A 24,174-nucleotide genomic window follows, 5' to 3' on the forward strand; every position below is an offset into this window, starting at 1 on the left:
TAGATCATGCATATGTATAGGTGAATTACGAAACTTCATGTATATGTAACGCCTGGTTGTATAAATTCAACGTGAGGTGCCGTGTCAGGCGCACACGGTTTTGGTGGGACTACTCCCCGTGCTGCCCGGCGCCCAATAAACATACCTACTTTACAATCTTACAGATTGTGGAGTCTGTTTTCCGCACGTCAGTATGCTGTTTTTTCCTGTAGGGAAAGAATTACAAGATAATATTGTCTTTTTGAAAATGCCATTTCCAAGCTTTTGTGATTTTTGAGGAACGTGTGACTCAAATACATCCCCAGGTCCCAGAACCAGCTTCTAGGCTGCTAACACAAATAAATCTCACACTTTGTTGTTGGAAGTCGATCCGGGGGGGGGGTGTGCGCGCCTGCGTTCGTTCATCAGTTCTGAACACGTGAGGTTGGCAAGGCGAAAGCGGACATCTCGCCTGGCCCACAGCTGTGGGCGGTAGCGGCGCGGGGCGACCCAGGCACTCCCGACCCGGCAGAGCCGCAGCCGCCTGGCGGGCCGCGCTCCTCTCCCTCCCGGCGGCGCCGAGGTTGCTATGGCGGCGGGCGGTGTAAGGGGGCGCTGTGAGCCGCTCTGGGTCGCAACCATCGTGGCGGCGCGTGTGGGGGTGAAACTTAAAGTGAAGGGCTCGGGCCGCAGTGAAGTGGGACTGAGTCACTGGCTCTTTCTCATGAGTGCCTGAGCCACCGCAGCTTGAACATGTCGGATAGTTTCAACCGAGCTCTAGGTGCTGGTCGAGGTCGAAGAGGCGCTGCTTCTTTCAGCAGCGCGAGTGTATTAGAGGGCAGCGGTTCCTATAGCTCGGGCTCGGCCGAACAGCAGCACAAAACAGGCGGCGTCTTTCCGCAGCAGGAGCCGTTGCGGCCTCCGAAGACGGCGCCGGTGAACACTGGAAATGCAGGTACTGGCTGTCGTGCCGCAGCCCTTTCTTCGCTCTTCTGGAGGCTTCCGATGCCGAAGGTGTCGCGGAGCAGCCCCCTAAAGCTCGTTGCGCTCCCCTCTTTTGTGCGCACCGCCCTGCTTCTGGTTCGCTTGTTGCGCCGACGCGCCTCCCCCCCCCCCCATCTCCTTCGCCGTCCAACTGAGAGTGGAGTTCTGGGCCCCTACATCCTTCTGGCTTGGCTACGAGAACGCGTTCTTTCTCCCATCCCCAGCACCTAGGGGCTGAGAGGCCACCATGGCCTGAGGGCCAGCGCTCCGCTGGTTCCTCTCGGCACCGAATGGAGATGGGCCGCGTAGGAGGCCTGGCAACTGTACTTCTCCTTAGATGAGCAGTCATGTTTCTGAGCTATGGACCTGTGCTCAAGTAAAGGTGTGATGTTGTGTTGTAGCCTGCTTGCAACACCATTCTGTCCGTCCCTTCCTTTCTGTGCCTACACATTTGTGTGTGTTTTATCCATTTGTTAATCTGACTGCAGATGGTCTTGGTCTTCCGCTTATTGAAGAACTCTTTAACTCTGGTCTAAAGGTTTGCCAAAAAATAAACCCAGCCCAAAAGTAACATAAAGCATTGTTTGTTGGTTAGCTTTTTCAGGTAGATATCAGATTCTGTTTTCAATAAATCTAGGTACTAATCTATAAAGATAGATTTGGAAAATGTAGTTTAAAAACCGTTTCATTGGAATTTTTTTGTGAATGGTGTACAAGAGCAATGATAGTTAAGTGTCTTCCAGGATTGTGTTAAAAATTAGCGATCTTCCATTTATTGATCTTCAAAGTCTTGCCTTTGCATCTGAAATCTATGAAAAATTCACAAAACCAGCAAGCATATCATAAGAAGATTTACTGGTTTCTCAGGTTAGCTCTTTTAGAAAACATGTTTTCATGAGGAGGCTCTTCTCCCCCTCCCCCTTTTTTTTGGGGGGTTACCTTCACATGAACATCGTGTTCACTTTCTGTCATGTAGAAAGGCATCTAGAGTTTGCTGAAGTGAAAATTTTATCCATGTTTAAGAAAAATAATAAAACAAATATATTTGAAGTATACTTGAAAGCATACTTATACTATAAGTAAAAGTATATTTAAAGTCCAAAAAGTTATGTATTCTGTGTGTACTCTGTGTGAGTACATACTAATTTAGTGATTTCTAATAAAAACTGTTAACAAAAACTTTTCAGAACACCTGCAACAGGCAAGAATTCCATCTGGATCACAAGATAAAGTGTCAGTTCCTGATTCTGGACTGGAAATGACTGAACCTCAGGTGGCTGTAGCTCCTCTGGTAACATCAAAGTTGTCTGTTAAGGCACCTGAGTTTTATCCATCAGGATACAACCAGAACTTCAATCAGAACTTTGCAGTGAGTGCTTATCTTCTCTTCTTAGTATATGCCAATTTACTTATATTCAAATTAACAATGTTTTCTTGAGATCTTGTGTATCAGATAACTTGAATGCTGTATTTGCCTAAGAGATTCCAAAAAAATTGGATTATAATCTCCAGAGACAAAGTCAGAATGTTAAGTGATAATCAGTGAATATTATGCTGTATGTGAGAGCCTTTAATGTGGGATATTTTGCTAAAGTTTCTGCAGATAACCACATTCCTTGTTGATTACACCAAGCATTGATTACACCCAACATCACAGTAAGCTGTCTTTTAGGCGGCTGCCTCTGTTGTAGTTATATCTGCACTGCATTTTAAGTAAAAGCTTAGCTGCACTTTTATTCAGATTTCACAGATTTTGAAGCAAGTGTGGGAGAAAGCTTGAACTTTAGGTTTACTAAGCACAGGCTTTATCTTTCCTAAATTTACTGTGCCATGGGTATTATAGTTTAGCCCCGATCAGGACCAGACTGCGCAGTCTCTCTCTCACTCCCCTCACCCTCCGAGGGAACAGGGAAAGATAATATAAGAAAAAAGGCTCGAGATTTGAGATAAGGACAGGGAGAGATCCTTAAAGTTACCATTATGGGCAAAACAGACTCAACTTGGGGAAAACTATTCGTTTATTATTAAAACCAAATCAGGATAATGAGACAGAGAACAAGATAACCTCCCCCCCACCTCTTCCTCTTCCCGGGCTTAACTTCATTTCAGTTATCTCTACCTTCTTCCCCTCCCCAAGAGGCACAGGGGAGAAGAGGGAATGGGGGTTATGGTCAGTTCATCACTTGTCACTTCATGCCACTCCTTCCTCCTTAGGGGAAGAACTCCTCACATTCCTCCCCTGCTCCATCATGGGGTCCCTCCCACAGGCTACAGTCCTTCGTGAACTGCTCCGGTGTGGGTCGTTTTTCCATGGGGTGCAGTCCCTCCAGAACAGCTGCCCCACTGTGGGCCCTCCATGGGCCACAGCCTCCTTCGGGTATCCACCTGCCTCGGCATGGGTTCCTCCATGGGTTGCAGGTGCATCTCTGCTCCTCTGAGGGCCTCCATGGGCTGCAGGGGGACAGCCTGCCTCACCATGGTCTTCACCACAGGCTGCAGGGGAATCTTGGCCAGGAGCCACATTACTCCTCCCCCTCCTTCTTCACTGACCTTGGCATCTGCAGCTGTTCCTCTCACAAAAAAATTCTTCACAATCATCAGGCAGACGCCTCTCAGATTCTCTTCACATCTGCTCTCCACTTCTTGCAGCCAGGCTGGGCTGTTGGGCCCAGACAGTCATCCGGTGGGAAGCCAGAGGGTGAGGGCAGCAAGGCCTTGTGCCTCCCCCTCTCTGCCTGCACTTCTGCTTCTTCCTTCCCTTCCCCTCCCCCCCACCCCCCTTCTGAAATATGTTATCACAGAGGTGTTATTGCTGTCACCAATTGGCTTGGCCCTGGCCAGGGACAGGTCCGCCCTAGACCTGGCCGAGTCCACCAGAAGCTGCCACTGTAGCCTCCTCAGCACAAAGCCAACACAGGTATGATTGGCCATGACTGCCTAACTTTATGTACCATCGTGTATATTTTAATTCCTTCAGTGATATTATATCACCAAAGGGTAAAAAAGTTGAGTTGGGCTTATTCCTAGCAGTTAACCTACCCACATACTTAATATGAAATATATTTGCAGCCAGACTAAGGATAATCTCTGATCAATATTGTAGATTCTTCACATAATAAAAGTTGGTACTTCTTATTTTCTACTTCCATTGTCTTCCATATTATTGCTTCAGTAATTCTACTCCAAGGAAGATGTGTGTGAATTCTTGGAATATCCTTTTGTTATACAAGCAGACAAACTTTGGTACTATATATAAGTAGGCGGAAACTATTACTCTTACAAATACAATCAAGTGATAATAAACAATTATAGTGAAACAAATAGATTTTGAATAACTTAAAGAAAAATATTTGATTTGAATGCTAAACGTGGTAGTTTGGTGTTTTGAAGTTTTTTCCTCACCAGTAAAATAGATGTTATCTGGTTATTACCTGGATGCTACCAGCTTTGCCAACTTACTGAATAAGATCACTGTCCTGGATAATACAAGCCCATATACAACTGTTGACAAATGTCAATATGAACATGCTTCAGTGAGTGAATAATCTAGGGGAAAAAAAATACTGTTTTGCCCCAGTACGTGTTACATGTTTTCTATAAATAAAGAAAAAATGCCATTTGGAATGGCATGCATGTGCATACATATAATTATGAAGTTTTGAGACCAGCAATGTTGCTTTTCAGCTGTTTTGCAAAAACATACAAGCATGTGGGAGTTCCTGGTTGCTGTGTTGTAGGAATATGCTGTGAATATAAGTGACTAATCTATTAATGAAAATAATTCTTAAAATGCTAGCAAAACCTAGAATATTTATTTGGAAGTATGTTGCAGGGACCCTAACCTAATCAGTGTATACTAGGCATAGAATAGTGATGTTTCAGACTTGTTAGTCCTTCACTATTGCAAGGCTTGTTTTTTTGTTTTTCACTTTGACTGAATTAATTTCATAAACTGGGTCCACCTACAATAAAAATAAGGAATTTAGCACACTTTACATAGATTTTCACCGTGAGTTTTAAAATTTGAATTAAAAAAAATTTTGAGTAACTTTTGTTTTTATGACTTAGAATTAATACTTTTATCTTTCATATATAATGTTCCCTGGAATTTTTAGATCTGAAAACTCAGGTTGTTTTTGCTATTTATTAAGCATTTATTGTTTTAGAAATAATGTGTTGATTCCTTGTTTGTTTTTACATTACTGTAATTACTATGTATGTCCATGTAACACTTGATTGTTAGATTAGTTGATCTCCAGTTAGTTCTGTGTTGTGGTTTAGCTGTAGTCACCGTGCAGTTTCTCACTCACCTTCCCCCTCCCCAGTGGGATAGGGGAGAGAATTTGGAAGAAAGGAAAACTCGTGGGTTGAGATGAAGACAGTTTACAAAAATAGCAAAGGAAAACTACAATAATAACAGAATATAAGGATACTAAAATATACAAAATTAACAGTGCATGATTTCTCACCACCCGATGTCCCAATGACCAATACAGCCCGTCCCAAACAGCGATCATGGAAACGAAAACCCGAGCAGCGAGCAAAGGAGTGAGAGGGAGAGAGCGAGAGCCAGAGATGCCCCCCTCCCCCGGGCAGTTGCAACTGCACATTAGCTTGATCTCATTAACAACAACTCATATCATCAGTGTGTTTATCAACATTCTTCACATTGGAAACCCAAAACACACCAGCTACTGAGAGGAAAATTAACTCCATCTCTGCTGAAACCGGGACATTCTGATACTCTGAACTATCAGTTACCCATAAAGATACTTTAAGGGGTACAGCATCCAAGGCATACTAGAATTTGCAGGATTTAGGGGAGGAAAGACCTCATTGGGATTATCTGTTTGCATATGGCTGTCCATCCCATAGGAAGTTTTTGATGTCTGCAGTAGAATTGGTGACTAGGTTTAGGTTTGAATTGCCAGGAGGAAATGTCAGACTTGTTCTCTGGCATAGGTGTATGAGAATAATATGACTGTCACTCTATCAGAAGGGCATAATGTTCTCACTTCATAGTTTTAGGAGTGAGATTTGTATTATCTTGAGTGGAATCTCTCTTTGCCCCGCCCCCAACTAATTTCAAAAAAGAGGCTAAGCAGCCCCTGTGATGGGTTTTATACTTTTAGCCAAGCATGCGGGTACCACTTAACCTCATACAACATGAATAGGTGATTTTGTCCATGCAACAGTCTTTGTACTTAATTTTGCAATAACTTAGTTGTAAACTTGTTAAGTACATATAATTTGAACGGTGGAGAAAAAGGAAAAAAAAAACCCAAACTTTTTCCTAAGAAGTCTGAAGAAATCAAATCAATGATAAATTATTGGTGACTAAGTTCCTAAGTGGAAATGTTGCGAATATTTCTCAGGTATAGGAAAGTGGTAATTAGCACATGTACTGAAACAGAGCCTGAGAGCATATTTGGCTCATGGATTTTTTTCTATGGACTTCCTGGTTTTTATCTTTATGTAAACAGAGGGATTTTTTTAGTACCTACTTATCCTTTTCATTGTTATGTCTTTAAACTCATGAACTGACCCTTAGTAGAAGAGAGGCAAATCTATTACCTTTAAGTTAGTGACTCTTTGTTTTTGTTCTGAATAATCCAGGATCCAGTCCTATAGCTATCAAACATGAAGGAGAAGGATTAGACAGTGTTGGCCTGACTGAGAAATCATTTGAAATTAATGGAAAATTTCTAGTTGGCTTTCATGGCTTTGAATTTGTAAATTTGTAATGAATGTGTAAATTTATAACCTCCTGTTAGCCAACTGCTGTTTAAAAATAACCAAGAGGAATTTGCTTTAATTCCCTTAGTTGATACAGTATATGGTGCTGTCTTCTCTGTTAAAACTTAAAATCTGCCAGTGGGAAACATGAGTGGTTTATGTCTAGAAGTTACTGGACTAAATGTAATTAGTTTTTAAAGTACTGAGTGTTACTAATTTAGCAATACTAAAGGCTGGTCAGTCTTGCCTCTGTGCCTGGCAAGGTCATGGAGCAGATCCTCCTGGAAACCATGCCTAAGGCACATGGAAAATAAGGCGGTGATTGGTGACAGCCAACACTGCTTCACTAAGGGCAAATCGTGGCCTTCTATGACGGGGTTACAGCATCAGTGGACAAGGGACAAGCAACGGACATCATCTACCTGGACTTGTGCGGGGCAATCCCAAGCACAAATACAGGCTGGGCGGAGAATGAATTGAGAGCAGCCTTGAGGAGAAGGACTTGGGAGTGCTGGTGGGCGAGAAGCTCAACACGAGCCGGCAACGCGCGCTTGCAGCCCAGAAAGCCAACTGCATCCTGGGCCGCATCAAAAGAAGCGTGGCCAGTAGGTCGAGGGAGGTGATTCTCCCCCTCTACTCTGCCCTGGTGAGACCCCACCTGGAGTACTGCATCCAGCTCTGGAGCCCCCAACATAAGAAAGATGTAGACTTGTTGGAGCAGGTCCAGAGGAGGGCCACAAAGATGATAAAAGGGCTGGGGCACCTCTCCTATGAGGACAGGCTGAGAGAGTTGGGGCTGTTCAGCCTGGAGAAGAGGAGGCTCCGGGGAGACCTTATAGTGGCCTTCCAGTACCTAAAGGGGGCTTATAAGAAAGATGGGGAGAAACTCTTCAGCAGGGCCTGTTCTGATAGGACGAGGGATACTGATTTTTAAATAGAAGGAAGCAGATTCAGACTAGACATAAGGGAAAAAAAATTTTTACAGTGAGGGTGGTGGAACACTGGAACAGGTTGCCCAGAGAGGTGGTGGATGCCCCATCCCTGGAAACATTCAAGGCCAGGTTGGATGGGGCTCTGAGCAATCTGACCTGGTTGGAGATGTCCCTGCTCCTTGCAGGGGGGTTGGACTAGATGACCTTTGAAGGTCCCTTCCAACCCTAACCATTCTATGATTCTGTAATAATGTTTGAATTATTATTTTTCTTGCTCCAATTTGTTCACTGGCATAGTTACTAAAACCTAAACTGCCTTTGGAGTTGCTTATGTACTATAGGTAGATGAATGTGGTGCTGAGTTTAGCATCTGTGTTTAGCTTTTTAATTACAAAATGGGAACAGGAGTATGAATATAGGTGTACTGATATACCAGATGGGATTGGAGCCCCTTCCAAAACAAGGACATTTTCTTCCAAGATTGAATTTTTATCAGATGAGGATGAGAGTAAGATACCTTCCTCTCTGCTAAATGAGGATCTTTAACAACCTAATGGCTGTCAGAAAGAGCACTTTCTTTTACTAGCTACAACAATTGCATCCCCTGCAACCTGGCTGGAAAATTTTCAGATTGTTTGAAGAGATGCTAGTTCGGCTGTATGTGACTAAGCTGCATTTTTTGCACAACAATGTCATAGTTCTGTGGAACAGAATAGTTTATTGTATAGAACTGTGGTGGTTTTTCCCGACTCACCACACAGTTTCTCGCTCACCCTCCCCCTACCCAGTGGGATGGGAGAGAGAAATTGGGAAGAAAGGAAAACCAAGCAGCAAGCAAAGGCGTGAGAGCGAGCCAGCAAGGTAGAGGGAATGATGCCAGCAAGCAAGCGAGAGGTGGAAGAAGATGGACGCAAGAATGGATGCCCCCTCCCATGGGCAACCTCCACTTATATACTGAGCATGACGTTTATGGCATGGAATACTCTCTTTGGCCAGTTTGGGTCAATTATTCTGTCTGTCTGTCTCCCGGCTTCCTGCATCTGCACATTAGCGAGACTTGGAAAGCCAGACAGTGTCCTTGGTCTTATTCACAATAACTGGTATCATCAGGGTGTTCTTATCAACATTCTTCACACACCAAATCCAAAACACACCATCTATTGAGAGGAAAATTAACTCCATCCCTGCCAAAACCAGGACAAGAACTTTTACTGGGCTATTTGAAATTGCCTAGTAAAAGTTGATTTCCTTTAGAAAAATAGAATATTTAGCAAGTTACACAGAGGCCTGTTAGCTTTCATTCTTTGGTTTCATAAACTCCAAACTGTTATAATCGTAGAATAATTTAGGTTGGAAAGGACCTCTGAAGTTCCTCTGATCCAACCCCCAACTCAAAGCAAAACCAACTTGATCAGGTTGTGGAAGTCTTACGGCCCAGGGCCGTAACAGGTTTGTGATTCCCTCAGACTAAATTAAGGTGAAACAACACCAAATGATTGATTTAGGATTTTATTTAACATTTAGTGTGATGCGCGGATCAAACTCTACAACTCGGAGAGAGTTATAAAGCAGGTATGTTTATTCAGCTGTGGATGCGTGGAGGATCGCTCCTCCAAAGGCACACACACCGTGTTAAGCAACAGGTACAATATTTATGCATCATAGACATACATATTCATAGAATTCCCGAGGACTTAGTTACATATTCATTAGTTTTCGAGAAATCATTATAATAAGTCTCCACCCACGTGAGACAGGTTATGCCCTGGTCTCTGTGTCCATCTCCTGTCTGTTCTCAGGACTCGCAGTCCCTCTGGTGGTCGTTTACTTCATTCGGTGGTTGTTCCCTCCTCTTCATCACTGTGTCTGCTGCATGAACTCAGTCTTTGTTCTTGTTGCTAAGGCAGTTTTTTACTGACTTGTCTTTGTTGGTTCCCAGTGTCCTTGGTTATTCCACCCTATCAGTTGCTTCTAAACTCCTGAAGCCCCCTTATCTTGGTTTCAGCTCCTGTGTTTGTACTCCCTCAGGATGTTCCCATCTGACTCATCTCAGCACCTACTGGGGCATTCTGAAAGTATCTTGTTATGTTAAATTTATGACTCTGCTGTTCTTTCTCTCAAGGTTAGTAGTTTATATTTTCACACAAGAATTAAATGCTTACTGTTCTATTATAAAGCTAGCAGATCGTTACTTCCCTATATCAAGCAATATGCAGACAGTTAATTAGTTCCCTCTATCAAGTGGAACGACTTAACTTTGAAAACTTGGAAAGCATAAAGGAGGTTGATAGCCGGGGCTCTTATCGGAATATTTCTATGAAGGAAAAGGAAAATAGGAAAGAGAAAGAGGGAAAGATATCACCACCCTTGGATCCAGCGACGATGATGACGGGCAGGCATGCGGATCCTCCAGCGGGGTGGCGGGTGTGCGGTGACGGACGGCCATGATGGTCTTCCAGTGGGGGGCTCGCACGCGGCTCCTGGAGGCAGTGTCTTTTATAGTCTAATCCCTGCCTCCAGTTATGCCCCTTGAAGACTTGTATGCTCTGGTTCCAGAGAGTTCTGAGTCCTCTGCGCAGGCAGGAAGCAGGTGCTAAATGTGAGGGGTCGTCGGAAGCCCCTTCCTCAGATGACTGCTGTGTGACCCCTGGCCATATTTGGCAAGTCGTTAACAGGGGCCTGGGGAGCTTCGAATCCCACACGGGGCCTCCACCTCCAAACAGAGGCCTGGGGAGCAGCATATCCCCCATGCGGCATCCACCTCCCCTATGCAGACTGCACCCTGGCCACAGCCAAAACGGTGTTTGAGACATCAACACGCATTAACTCTTTCAGTCCCTAACAGGAAGGCTTTATCATTATGAGTAATAACAATTTGCCACCATTTCCTTAAACTCATTTTTCCCCCCTGTTTTTGTTGGGCCACATTAAGTAACTTTGTCTTCAGTATTATTCACTTAAATTCATGAATTTAATTAATTCTACTTAATTAAACATCATAAGAAATCTTTCTAATTTTTCTTCTGTTAAGCTAATGAGGGACATCAGTATAAGTTGTATATACCCTTACAACATGGGTCTTTGAAGAATTTTGGAAAATCTGCATTTTTCCCCACACATTCTTCACAGGTCGCAAAACTAATGTCAATACTTGATTTTTAGCAATGTATACCTGTCTCCACAGTTTGTATCCGGGGCTTTTATCTTTCACAGATCCATGTTGCTTCACAGTAGAGGAGAGACTGAGGCGTTTTGAAGACAGAAAGTAAAGGATATCCCCTCATTATGGGAGGAATGGTGGGGAGAGGGAGAATATAATTATAAACCTTATCAATGTACTTATATCCACTAAAGTGTTGAGTTTGCGTAGCGGAGGGGTGAGGGCCTAGGCTACAGTGGCAGCTTCTGCAAGAAGCTGCTGGAAGTTTCCCCTTTGTCTGGTGGACTCAGCCAGGTCTAGGGCAGACTCGCCGCTGGCCAGGGCCAAGCAAATTGGTGAAAGCAATAATGCCTCTATGATAACATATTTAAGAAGGGGAAAATAAACCAGAAGTGCAGGTAGAGAGGAGGAGGCGTGAGCCTTGCTGCCCTCACCCTCTGGCCTCCCACTGGGCGGCTGTCTGGACCAGACTTGGCCTGGCTGAGAGAAGAGAAGAGAGGAGATGTAAGAGAACATGGGAGGTGTCTGCCTGAGCCTGATTGTGAAGAATTTCTTGTGAGAGGAACAGCTGCAGATGCCAAGGTCAGTAAAGAAGGAGGGGGAGGAGTAATGCTGCTCCTGGCAGAGATTCCCCTGCAGCCTGGGGTGAAGACCATGGTGAAGCAGGCTGTCCCCCTGCAGCCCATGGAGGTCCATGGAGGGGCAGAGATCCACCTGCAGCCTGTGGAGGACCCCATGCTGGGGCAGGTGGATGCTCAAAGGAGGCTGTGGCCCATGGAGGGCCCACTGGGGCAGCCTGTTCCTGAGGGACTGCACCCTGTGGAAAAGGACCCCACGCTGGGGCAGTTTATGAAGGACTGTAGCCTGTGGGAGGGATGAATGCGAGGAGTTCTACCCCCAAGGTGGAAGGAGCAGCGGAAACCAATATGTGATGAACTGACTGCAACCTCCATTCCCTTTTCCCCCTGTGCCACTCGGTGGGGGGGGAAGGGTGGAGATGAAGGTGAAGATAATCCAGAATGAAGTTAAGCCTGGGAAGAGGGGAGGGGTGGGGGGAAGTTGTTTTGGTTTTTTTGGGGTTGTGGTTTGTTGTTTTTTTTTTTTTTTTCTCTCCTTATCCTGCTTTGGTTGTATTATTAATAAATTGAAATAGTTTCCCCAACTCCAGTCTGTTTTGCCTATAACTGTAACTTGAATGATCTCTCCCTGTCCTTATCTCAAAACTTGAGTTTTTTGTTATGTTGTCTCTCCCCCATTCCCTTGGAGGGCGGGGAGAGTGAGTGAACAACTGTGTAGCTTGGTCCCGAGCGGGGCTAAACTATGACAACTAAGCAAAGAAAAAGTGATTTATCATTTTTAGCTCAATTTTTCATTACAGTAGATATATTTTACATCTTTTTCATGTTAAATAGTAGATCAATTGAGAATTCTCATATCATATATGTTACCCTTATGTCTTGAATCACTAATTATAAGTCAGTTCTTTAGCAATCTCTCTTCAGACTCCTGCTTGCACTTCTGAGATCTCATATGAGATACTTTTCACAATATTTTGTATAGTGTGACAATGTGGATTATTTGTACTGTGTTATTACTAGTTACATCACAATGTATGTTACTTCCTATGCTATTCCTCTCATATACTAGCACTGTAATAATCCAGAACAGCATTGACTTTAGAGACTGTTACATACATTCATTTTTGAATGGACAAAATTAGCAGCCTTCTGTTCCATGAGCAGGAGCATAAACATTGATAAAGTGGTATTGTTCTAGCTCCTCCTTTCTTTAGCGAGCAAGTGTGTTTGCTCTCTGTTTTTTAACCTCAGTAATTGTGAATTAATGCAATATAATTTGAATAATTTCATTTTATGCATTGTAGTCTTTCATCCATTGCCAAAAGATGCAAATTTGCTGACTTATATAGCCAGGAAAACTGATCTTTTATTTATACATGGGAACACTATACTGTATTGTATTTCTGTAATTTCTCCCTCTCCTGCATATTTTGGGAGAACTTTTGCACACTATGTAAGCTCAAAATATTTTGTTTCCAGTTTTCAATTACTTTTCCTTCTACAGTTCGTATATCTGCAGCAGTTTGTGTGTGTATCAGGAAAGGGTGTTGAGCCTCAGTTTGGTAGTTTTATTCTTAACAGGTATACTTACTCGTTAGCTTGTTAATTTTATACTCAACTTGGCAAACTGATTTATTTTTAATCTGTCTTTTGATGTGTTTTGCTGAGACACTCTAATCTCTCTAAAAACACGTTACCTAGTTTTTAAGATGATAGGACTTTCTGATGCATTGAGGTCTATGCTCTCTAAAAATGTTTAAGCGAACCATGTAATAAAGATCACTATCAAGTATGCAGAGCATCAGGAGTTACTCAAGACTAAGGGCTATATGGTTACTTCTGGAGATAGTAAGTGTAACAACTTTATTTTAGGTTCCTTTTAAATAGCTGGTATATTCTTTCACTGCTATAGGATTCTTCCTTTGAAGATGGATATGATGGCTATCTGACTTTGGCAGCATATGTACAAGACTTCCTAAATCACCTCACCGAGCAGCCAGGTTGTTTTGAAACAGAAGTAGAGCAGTTTGCCGAAACACTGAATGGCTGGGTCACTGCAGATGAAACTTTGCAAGAACTTGTTGAACTTGTATATCAGCAGGTAGCCTGTTTATTCTGTCTTATAACATGGATATTATGCCTCTGTTACCAAGATATGCATACTAGTATTATTTGTTATATCATTTTACCTACATAGTATTTTAATAGTTTGAATTTTTCTTTTTAGATTGAAACATATAGGGAAAGATTTTTCTCAATAAACTGAAATGATAGCTCAAGTGTGGGATACTTGACTGGTTGATAAATTTCCCCAATTTACTCTGTTTCCTTTGCTGTGTATTTGAATCTCCTAGGTCACATACTAGAGTTGAAATTACAGCAGTTAATTAAAGGAGTTATATTTGAATTGCCTGATTTATATAGTAGAGACCAAAGAAACTCTTAAGCAATGTCAGTTGTACATTTTTATTCTGTCCTACAAAAAAAAGTTCTTCATAATACTTAGATTTTTCATTCTTTGGTATTTTAAAAAAATAAATTTATACCTATTGTACACATCACCCTTTGGGAAATTCTCTCTTACTGACAGATTTTGTTCTTCATTCGGAATTATACCTATTTCAGAACAGCATAATTGGATAAAAGGAAAGCTAGTCTGCTGATAGCTAGGCCATGGAAATGAGGACAGAGACCTACTAATTGGGGGAGCCATTGTAAAGAACAACTAAATCTGTATTGCTAAGCAAATGAGCTGCTGTTACTGTCTTCTGGACTTGCTGCAGAGAATGAAGTCACACTTGTGCTTGCTATTTATTACACTGGATGTCTCTCACTTTCCTGAGTTGCTTTCAAATTCTGCCTTGAAGAATGTAAACTTTATTCACCTTTTAAGTGCAGATACTTGCAGAATTTTTTTTACTGTGAAATAATCTGGGCTATGTAGAAGCTACGTGACTGGTTGGTCATTGTACAGAACTGTAGAGCCTTACATTTCTTCTTATAATACAGAATTGATGCACATTCAATTCAGAACAGTTTAGTTAGATGTTAAGATTACCTGTGATGTGTTCAGCAGCATCATTTTCTCATCCTTTATTTGGACAAATGGAGAATAGTTAATAAAATATTAAAATATTCCATATAACTTTATTGGAAGGAAAAAAATGAATTTATCCTATTTATAACTTCATATAAGTTACATTAAATGAGAGTAGATTTATTTAAGTCTTTTAATGTTGCCTCTTCTCTCCAACTGTTTAAAACAATTCCAATGTTAGGTTTGACTGCGCCTTCCTTAACTGAGAAACACTGAGTGTTATCAGTCTGAAATATAACAGTTTTATGTGAAAAATAAAACTTGAATCAGTGCAAAATGCTGTCCTAGTATCCAAAAGCATGTGATTTTAGCTTTATTGTATCTCAGGATATGATAGTGTTTGGGTGTCAGTCAACTATGCTTATTATTCTGTCTTGAGCTTCTGCTCAAGTATTTGTTTGCTCATCCTGATTTATCACAAAACTTCAATTAAAATTGCTGAAGTGTGTTTATAAACATGATGTGATGTTTGAGCAGATTTACAGATGCTAGGTTTGTGAAGGAAAAAGGCTAAAATGAAAGAAACCCAAGTCCTGTACAGTCTTCCCTTCATCTGGGTATCTTAGTCTGTCTATAAGAATTAATTATCTACTTCCCTCTGTTCTTTCTAATTCATTTATGTCTTGACAGAGTGAAGTGCCAGTTCTCTTGTTTTCCAAAAGCTGAACACTCTGACTTCATGGCTTAAGAATCTTGATTGTTGTCTAGTCAATACAGTGGATTGTTGCTATTGCAGCAACTAAAATTTCTCAAGATATGTATTGATAGACTAGCCTCCATGCTTAGACTATGACTTTTTTTGAATTGGAGATAAGCTGGGATTACCAAGCAACAATAATTCAGGGAAGACATCACACTATGATGATTGGTTATTAAGATGATATGAAGTTATTTTCTTTGGTCTCTGTGTGCTACGCCAGGTTATAATACCCAAAATTGAATTGTTTCAGTATTCAATGCAACCACAAATACAAACCGACTAATTGGGAACATAATGGTTTAAAAAAAACACAGATGAGGTTTGAAGAAGTTGTGGGTTTTTGTTGTGTGGTGTTTTTTGTTTTGTGTTTTGGTTCGGGGTTTTTTTGTAGTGAGTTTTGGTTGTTTGTAGTTTCTGGTGTTTTGTTGGGGTTTTTTTTGGTTTTTTTGAGTGTGTGGGGTTTTTTGGTGTTTGTTTGTTTGTTTAAAGATAAGTGTAATTTAAGTGATGTATTTTGCCTTATAAAAAGGGAAGCACCTCTTCTAGTCCTAGCAACTGATTGAACCAAAGCATCAAAAAGCTCATTAGCTATTTCTCATGCTTCTTACTGGAAACTAAAGTCGATTTGACTATCTTAATTACTTAAATTTGTTGTATCTTCCAAAGATACCTCAGTTCTTTCCAGCAATGTTATGCACATAGTACAGTTACATTGAGTGTCTATTTTCTTCTCCCTGTAGAAGGTAACTAACTATAATGCATTGACATGCTAATGGTAAGATGCTTCTTTCAAACACGTTAGAAGCAGAAGCATGCAAGCACACCTATAGCGCTGAGAGATGATCGAGATATAAAAGGAATGTTTAAAGATGATAAAGCCAAAGGAGAAGTTTAATGAATTCTTAGTATCCTTGGGTTTTCTTTTTTTGTCAGAGCTGATTGAGTTACTTAGACCAGAGCCTCTTTTCACTGAAGCTGTATCTGAGAAATAATCTCAAATTCAAGTCTTGTTAGAAGAGAGTTCAAAACAAATGAACAGTAAGAAATTGTCAAAATAAGAGGATGTTCTGCTTTAAGGAGATGTTCTGGCAAAAACACCAGGAGGCCTGCGTGGATGTACAAGGAACTCCTGAACCAACTGAAAATCAAGAAAAAAGCCTATAGAGGGTGGAAGCAAGAACAGGCATCCTGGGAGGATTACAGAGAGGTTCTCTGAGCGGCCAGGGATCAGGTTAGGAAGGCTAAAGCCCTGACTGAATTCAATCTGGCCAGGGACGTCAAAGGCAACAAGAAAAGCTTCTACGGGTACGTTGGGGATAAAAGGAAGTCCAGGGAGAATGTGGGCCCTCCCCAGAAGGAAGCAGGAGACCTGGTTACCTGGGACATGGAGAAGGCTGAGGTACTGAGACATTTTTTCCCCAGTTTTCACCAGCAAGGGCTCTAGCCACATTGCCCAAGTTGCAGAAGGCAAAGGAAGGGACTGGGAGAATGAAGAAATGCCCGCTGTACTGGAAGAGCAGGTTCGGGAACATCTAAGGAACCTGAAGGTGCACAAGTCCATGGGACCTGATGAGATATATCCGTGGGTCCTGAGGGAACTGGTGGATGAAGTGGCCAAGCCACTGGCCATCATATTTGAGAAGTCATGGCAGTCTGGTGAGGTGCCTGATGACTGGAAAAGGAGAAACATAACCTGAATTTTTAAAAAGGGGAATAAGGAAGACCCAGGGAACTACAGGCCGGTCAGTCTCACCTCTGTGCCTGGCAAGGTCATGGAGCAGATTCTCCTGGAAACCATGCTAAGGCACATGGAGAGCAAGGAGGTGGTTGGTGACAGCCAACATGGCTTCACTAAGTGCCTGAAAAATTTGGTGGTCTTCTATGATGACGTTACAGCATTGGTGGATAAGGGACGAGCAACTGACATCATCTACCTGGACTTGTGCAAAACATTTGACACTGTCCCGCATGACATCTTTCTCTCTAAACTGGAGAGACATGGATTTGAAGGACAGACCACTCGGTGGATAAGGAGTTGGCTGGATGGCTGCACTCAGAGAGTGCTGGTCAATGGCCTCAATGTCCAAGTGGAACCGGTGATGAGTGGTGTCCCTCAGGGGTCCGTGCTGGGCCCGGCCCTGTTCAACATCTTTGTCGGCGACATGGACAGTGGGATAGAGTGCACCCTCAGCAAGTTCACCGACAACACCAAGTTGTGTGGTGCCATTGACGTGCTGGAGTGGAGGGATGCCATCCAGAGGGACCTTGACAGGCTGGAAAGGTGGGCCCGTGCCAACCTCATGAAGTTCAACCAGGCCAAGTGCAAGGTCCTGCACCTGGGTCGGGGCAATCCCAGGCACAAATACAGGCTGGGTGGAGAATGGATTGAGAGCAGCCCTGAGGAGAAGGACTTGGGAGTGCTGGTGGACGAGAAGCTCAACATGAGCAGGCAATGCGCCCTTGCGGCCCAGAAGGCCAACTGCATCCTGGGCTGCATCAAGAGGAGTGTGGCCAGCAGGTCGAGGGAGGTGATTCTCCCCCTCTACTCTGCCCTGGTGAGACCCCACCTGGAGTACTGTGTCCAGTTCTGGAGCCCCCAACACAAGAAGGACATGAACCAGTTGGAGAGGGTCCAGAGGAGGGCCATGAAGATGGTAATAGGGCTGGAGCACCTCTCCTATGAGGACAGGCCGAGAGAATTGGGGCTGTTCAGCCTGGAGAAGAGGAGGCCCTGGGGATACCTTATAGCGGCCTTCCAGTACCTCAAGGAGGTCTACAGGAAAGATGGGGAGAGACTGTTCAGTAGGGCCTGTTGTGATAGGACAAGGGGTAATGGTTTTAAAATAGAGGGAGGTAGATTCAGATTAGATATTAGGAAAAAATTTTTTACGATGCGAGTTGTAGAACACTGGAACAGGTTGCCCAGAGAGGTGGTGGATGCTCCATCCCTGGAAACATTCAAGGCCAGGTTGGATGAGGCTCTGAGCAACCTGATCTGGTTGGAGATGTCCCTGCTCTTTGTAGGGGGGTTGAACTCTATGAGCTTTAAAGGTCCCTTTCAACTCAAACTATTCTATGATTCTACGCTTCTAAGTTCTGAGAGGTTGAATGCAAACACTAATGAATTCCCCATTACTTTTTTTCCATTTCTTGGAATTTTCAAGTATCAGATTTAAAGCAAAATTTTTTTTCAGACAGTGTGTAACTTATGTTGTGTGTTGTGGAATTTCATTGCCACCACCTGGTTTTAGATGATAAAAGTATAGATGTTCAATGGTAACAGGATTTGTTTTGGAAAGAAATAAAAGGACCCCTCAAGAGCTATTAACTGTAATAATATAATTTTAACATCTTAATCAGCAGTTTGCTATTTTGCAGTTTGCTGGAGCATATACAGGAGAAAGTATTTATCTTTACTTGCCACATTCTTGTGCTCTTTCCCTGGCCATTCACTGTTGCCGAAAATTGATTTTGGGATAAATACCACTTAGACTTAATTAAGGTTGTTTTTATTTATTTATTTTGTTTTAACGCACTCCTTGCTCCTTGAGAGAGTGCATGTCCTTGAAAAAGTGTCTTGATGTCCACAGTTGACTTTTTTTTTTTGCGTAAACAGTTTGTAAGTGACTTTCAGACACTTTTTGGTGTAGGTTACAATGGAGAAGTAGAATTGAGGACACATGGCATAATGGTGGTTGTTTTCTTAAAGCCACAGAATCACAGTATAATGAACTTAAGTGCTGAAATGCATATAGAAAATCATTGATGAGATACAAAAATTAACATGAGATAGTAATTATTTATCTTCTGCTCTTCAGTTGTCTAGTCAAATGTTGTTAAACAGTTTTCCAAACAGCTTTTAAAAATATTTAATGATAACCTAATCATGACTTTTATGAATAATTTATTTTTCTGCTTTTATTTTGGAAGGCCACATCTGTCCCAAATTTTTCCTACATGGGAGCACGATTGTGTAACTATTTATCTCACCATCTAACCATTTGTCCACAAAGTGGGAACTTCCGACAGTTGTTACTTCAAAGGTCAGTATCAGCATGTCACTTCAAGCCCATTACTTTCTCAGGTTAAGTGTCTTCCTCTTTTGTATGTAACTCTTAACATAGCATGCGAAGAGGTAAGTATATAAAATGTAAGTTTAGACTGAGGATTATTAAAGCACAGGTACATACTGGATATCGAATACATGTATTTTAAAATCTCTTTATATTTTTAATATTGAGATAGAGCCTACAGAACCCCAAATTGAGCCCTTTTTAACAGAGTATATTAACTGATACCAAATTACAGGGTAAATATGAAAGTTAGTCAACTTTAAAAGTATACTAAATGCACATATATGTACTGTCCTTGTCCTTTGACTCTCGCCAGGACTTACTTCATTGTGTTTTTTCTTTAATTCCTTTTCTGACTGGAGTTGCTGTGTGAGGTTTACTCATCAGTCATAGAATCATAGAATGGTTAGAGTTGGAAGGGACCTTCAAAGGTCATCTAGTCCAACCCCCCTGCAGGGAGCAGGGACATCCCTGACTAGATCAGGTTGCTCAGAGCCTCATCCAGCCTGGCCCCTTTCCTTATCCCAAAGCAGGTGAGTCTTTTTGCCTTCAAAATTATCACTTTTCTCCTGTTGGTTTTTAAACTATGTTTGTTACTTGAACAATACCATGGAGGAAATATCTGCTAATGTTGAATTATCTGATTCCTGGTTTTAAAGCCAACCAAATAGATAACATTCCTTTTAGCATCCTGAAGCCATAAATTTCAAGTTGCTTATGTTTTTACTGCTAATATGGATGGAACTGGGGAGGGAGGGAGGAAGTGGGAGATAAACTAACAGTACAAATACAGATGTAGTAGTTCAGCCCTGATCAGGACCAGACTACGCAGTCTCTCTCTCACTCCCCTCACCCACCGAGAGAATAGGGGAGATGATATAAGAAAGACGGCTCGAGGACTGAGATAAGGACGGGAAGAAATCTTTAAAGTTACCATTACGGGCAAAACAGACTTGACTTAGGGAAAAATATTCATTTATTTCTAAAACTAGCAGGAGAATGAGACAGGGGACAAGATAACTCCCCCCACCCCTCCCTCTTCCCAGGCTTAACATTATCTCTACTACCTTCCCCCCCCTCCCCGAGCGACACAAGGAGGGGGAAGAGGAATAGGGTCGCGGTCAGTTCATCACGCGTTGCTTTACGCCGCTGCTTCATCACTGGGGGAAGAACTCCTCACATTCCTCCTCTGCTCCATCGTGGATCCCTCCCACGCGCCACAGTCTGTGAAACTGTTCTGGCGTGGGTCATCTCTTCCACGGAGTGCAGTCCCTCCAGAACAGCTGTCCCAGCGGGCCCTCCACAGGCCACAGCCTCCTTCAGGCATCCACCTACCCTGACATGGGGTCCTCCACAGGCTGCAGGTGGATCTCTGCCCCTCCATGGGCTGCAAGGGAACAGCCTGCTCCACCATGGTCATCACCACAGGCTGCAGGGGAATCTTGGCCAGGAGCCACATTACTCCTCCCCCTCCTTCTGAACTGACCTTGGCATCTGCAGTCATTCCTCTCACAAGAAAAATTCTTCACAACAGGCTGGCAGATGCCTCTCAGGATCCTTTTACATCTTATTCACTTCTCATCTCCTCTCCACTTCTTTCAGCTGGGCTGGGCTGAGTTGGGCCCAGTTGGCTGCCTGGCAGGAGGCCAGAGGGTGAGGCCTGCAAGGCCCACAAGGCTTGTGCCTCCCCCTCTCTAACCCCTGCTCAGCTGCTTCACATCTTCTCTTCTCTTTCCCCCCCTCCCCCCCCGTTTTCCCCTTCTTAAATACGTTATCGCAGAGGCATTATCAGGGAACATTCTGCTACCAATTGGCTTGGTCTTGGCCAGCAGTGGGTCTGCTCTAGGCCCAGCTGAGTCCACTGGACAAAGGGAGCGACTTCTAGCAGTTTCCTACAGAAGCTACCACCTTAGGCCTCCCTCACTAAACAAAACCAGAACTTCTGTTTCTCAGCCAAGATTCTACTTCAGGTTTTTTTATTTCAACTCCTTAGATTTTTCAGTTTCTCAGTATTTCTTAATCTATTCCATAACCATTGAGAATACATTGGAGTTTGTCTTGCTTTCCTTTTTATTTCAAATATTTTTAAAAATTCTGTTTCTGTTCTGCTATGTAAACTTGTATGTTTTTGACACAGTTGTTGAATACTAGAAAATGACCACACTACCATGTTATCTTAATCCTCAGCATTTGCATTTATATCTAAATTATCCATCAGTGTCACTTAAAATCTTCTCTCCCCCCCCCCCCCCCCCCCCCCGCTTGCTGCTCAATTTCGTTTTCCATAATCACTGCTCAGGACAGGCTGTATCGGTCATTGAGACATTGGGTGGTGAGAAATCATACATTGTTCATTTTGTATATTTTAGTATCCTTCTATTCTGTTATTATTGTCATTTTCCTTTGCTATTCTAGTAAACTGCCTTAATCTCAACCCACGAGTTTTCATTTCTTCCAATTCTCTCCTCCATCCCCTGGGGAGGGGGAGGGAGAGCGAGCAACTAGGGCTGAACCACTACAGTCTTTTTGGCACCTATCCAAAACACATTGGCTACAGAGAGGAAAACTAACTCCATCCAGCTGAACCAGGACAGCATCTAAGACAATGTGGGCAGCACTCTGAAAGGGGGAAAATGTCTTTCACAGTATACCTACTTGTATTCATAGAATCATAGAATTGGTTAGGGTTGGAAGGGACCTTCAAAGGTCATCCTAGTCCAACCCCCCTGCAAGGAGCAGGGACATCTCCAACCAGATCGGGTTCCTCAGAGGCCTATCCAACCTGGCCTTGAATGTTTCCAGGGATGGAGCATCCACCACCTCTGGGCAACCTGCTCTGGTGTTCTACAACCCTCAGTGTAAAAAATTTTTTCCTAATATCCAATCTAAATCTACCTCCCTCTATTTTAAAACCGTTACCGCCTAATCCTGTCACAACAGGCCCTACTCAACAGTCTCCCCCCATCTTTCCTGCAGGCCTCTTGAGGTACTGGAAGACTGCTATCAGGTCTCCCCGGAGCCTCCTCTTCTCCAGGCTGAACAGCCCCAACTCTCTCAGCCTGTCCTCATAAGAGAGGTGCTCCAGCCCTTTTAGCATCTTCGGTAGGCCCTCCTCTGGACCCTCTCCAACTGGTCCATGACTCCTTCTTATGTTGGGGGCTCCAGAGCTGGACGCAGTACTCCAGGGGGGTCTCACCAGAGCGGAACAGAGGGGGAGAATCACCTCCCTCGACCTGCTGGCCACGCTCCTCTTGATGCAGCCCAGGATGCGGTTGGCCTTCTGGGCTGCAAGGGTGCATTGCCTGCTCATGTTGAGCTTCTCGTCCACCAGCACTCCCAAGTCCCTCTCCTCAGGGCTGCTCTCCATCCATTCTCTGCCCAGCCTATATTTGTGCCTGGATTGCCCTGACCCCAGGTGCAGGACCTTGCACTTGGCCTGGTTGAACTTCATGAGGTTGGCATGGCCCACCTCTCCAGCCTGTCAAGGTCTCTCTGGATGGCATCCCTCCCTTCCAGCGTGTCGAGGGCACCACACAACTTGGTGTTGTTGGTGAACTTGCTGAGGGTGCACTCTACCCCACTGTCCATGTCACCGACAAAGATGTTGAACAGGGCCAGGCCCAACACGGACCCCCTGAGGGACGCCACTCATCTCCGGTCTCCATCTGGACATTGAGCCTTTGACCAGCACTCTCTGAGTTCGGCCATCCAGCCAACTCCTTACCCACCGAGTGGTCCGTCCATCAACCCATGTCTCTCCAGTTTAGAGAGAGGACGTCGTGCGGGACAGCGTCAAATGCCTTGCACAAGTCCAGGTAGATGATATCCGTTGCTCGTCCCTTGTCCACCGATGCTGTCACCCCGTCATAGAGGCACCAAATTGGTCAGGGCACGATCTGCCCTTCGTGAAGCTATGTTGGCTGTCACCAACCACCTCCTTGCTCTCCATGTGCCTTAGCATGGTTTCCAGGAGAATCTGCTCCATGACCTTGCCAGGCACAGAGGTGAGGCTGACCGGCCTGTAGTTGCCTGGGTCCTCCTTGTTCCCCCTTTTAAAAATTCGGGTTATGTTCCCTCTCTTCCAGTCATCAGGGACCTCACCAGACCGCCACGACTTGTCAAATACAATGGCCAGCGGCTTGGCAACTTCATCTGCCAGTTCCCTCAGGATCCACAGATGCATCTCATCAGGTGCCATGGACTTGTGCACTTTCAGGTTCCTCGGATGTTCCTGAACCTGCTCTTCGAGTACAGTGGGTGGTTCTTCATCCTCGCAGTCCTGCTTGTGCCTTCCAGAGCTTGGGTGGTGAGACAAGAGCCCTTATGGGTGAAGACTGAGGCAAAAAAGTCATTGAGTACCTCAGCCTTCTCCGTGTCCCCGGGTAACCAGGACACCGGTTTCCTTCCGGAGGGGGTCTACATTCTCCTTGGACTTTCTTTTGTCCCCTTGCGGCCCAGAAGGCCAACCGCATCCTGGGCTGCATCAAGAGGAGCGGGGCCAGCAGGTCAAGGGAGGTGATTCTCCCCTCTACTCTGCCCTGGTGAGACCCCACCTGGAGTACTGCATCAGTTCTGGAGCCCCCAACACAAGAAGGACATGGACCAGTTGGAGAAGGTCCAGAGGAGGGCCACAAAGATTGATTAAAAGGGCTGGAGCACCTCTCTTATGAGGACAGGCTGAGAGAGTTGGGGCTGTTCAGGCCTGGAGAAGAGGAGGCTCGGGGAGACCTGATAGCGGTCTTCCAGTACCTCAAGGGGGCCTACAAGAAAGATGGGGAGAGGCTGTTTAGTAGGGCCTGTTGCAATAGGACGAGGGGTAATGGTTTTAAAATAGAGGGGGGTAGATTTAGATTGGAAATTAGGAAATTTTTTTTTACGATGCGAGTTATAGAACACTAGGAACAGGTTGCTCGAAGGGAGCCTCATCCTGAGCCT

The 24,174-nt window shown here is 43.9% G+C and overlaps 1 protein-coding gene across 2 annotated transcripts in view; it reads left to right on the plus strand.

Annotated features, from left to right (window-relative positions):
* Positions 1–732: 732 nt before the first annotated feature.
* LOC147596743 (polyadenylate-binding protein-interacting protein 1-like) overlaps positions 733–24,174 on the plus strand; it is a 34,524-nt gene continuing 11,082 nt past the window's right edge. For both annotated transcript variants that reach the window (XM_086769675.1, XM_086769676.1), the window contains exons 1-4: positions 733–934; positions 2,151–2,332; positions 13,282–13,470; positions 19,097–19,209. In XM_086769675.1, coding sequence (XP_086625801.1) covers positions 733–934; positions 2,151–2,332; positions 13,282–13,470; positions 19,097–19,209 — 686 coding nt within the window. The remainder of the gene's footprint in view (positions 935–2,150; positions 2,333–13,281; positions 13,471–19,096; positions 19,210–24,174) is intronic.

Source organism: Chlamydotis macqueenii, chromosome W, assembly GCF_036417535.1.
Source record: "Chlamydotis macqueenii isolate bChlMac1 chromosome W, bChlMac1.mat, whole genome shotgun sequence".
In the NCBI taxonomy this organism is placed as follows: Eukaryota; Metazoa; Chordata; class Aves; order Otidiformes; family Otididae; genus Chlamydotis; species Chlamydotis macqueenii.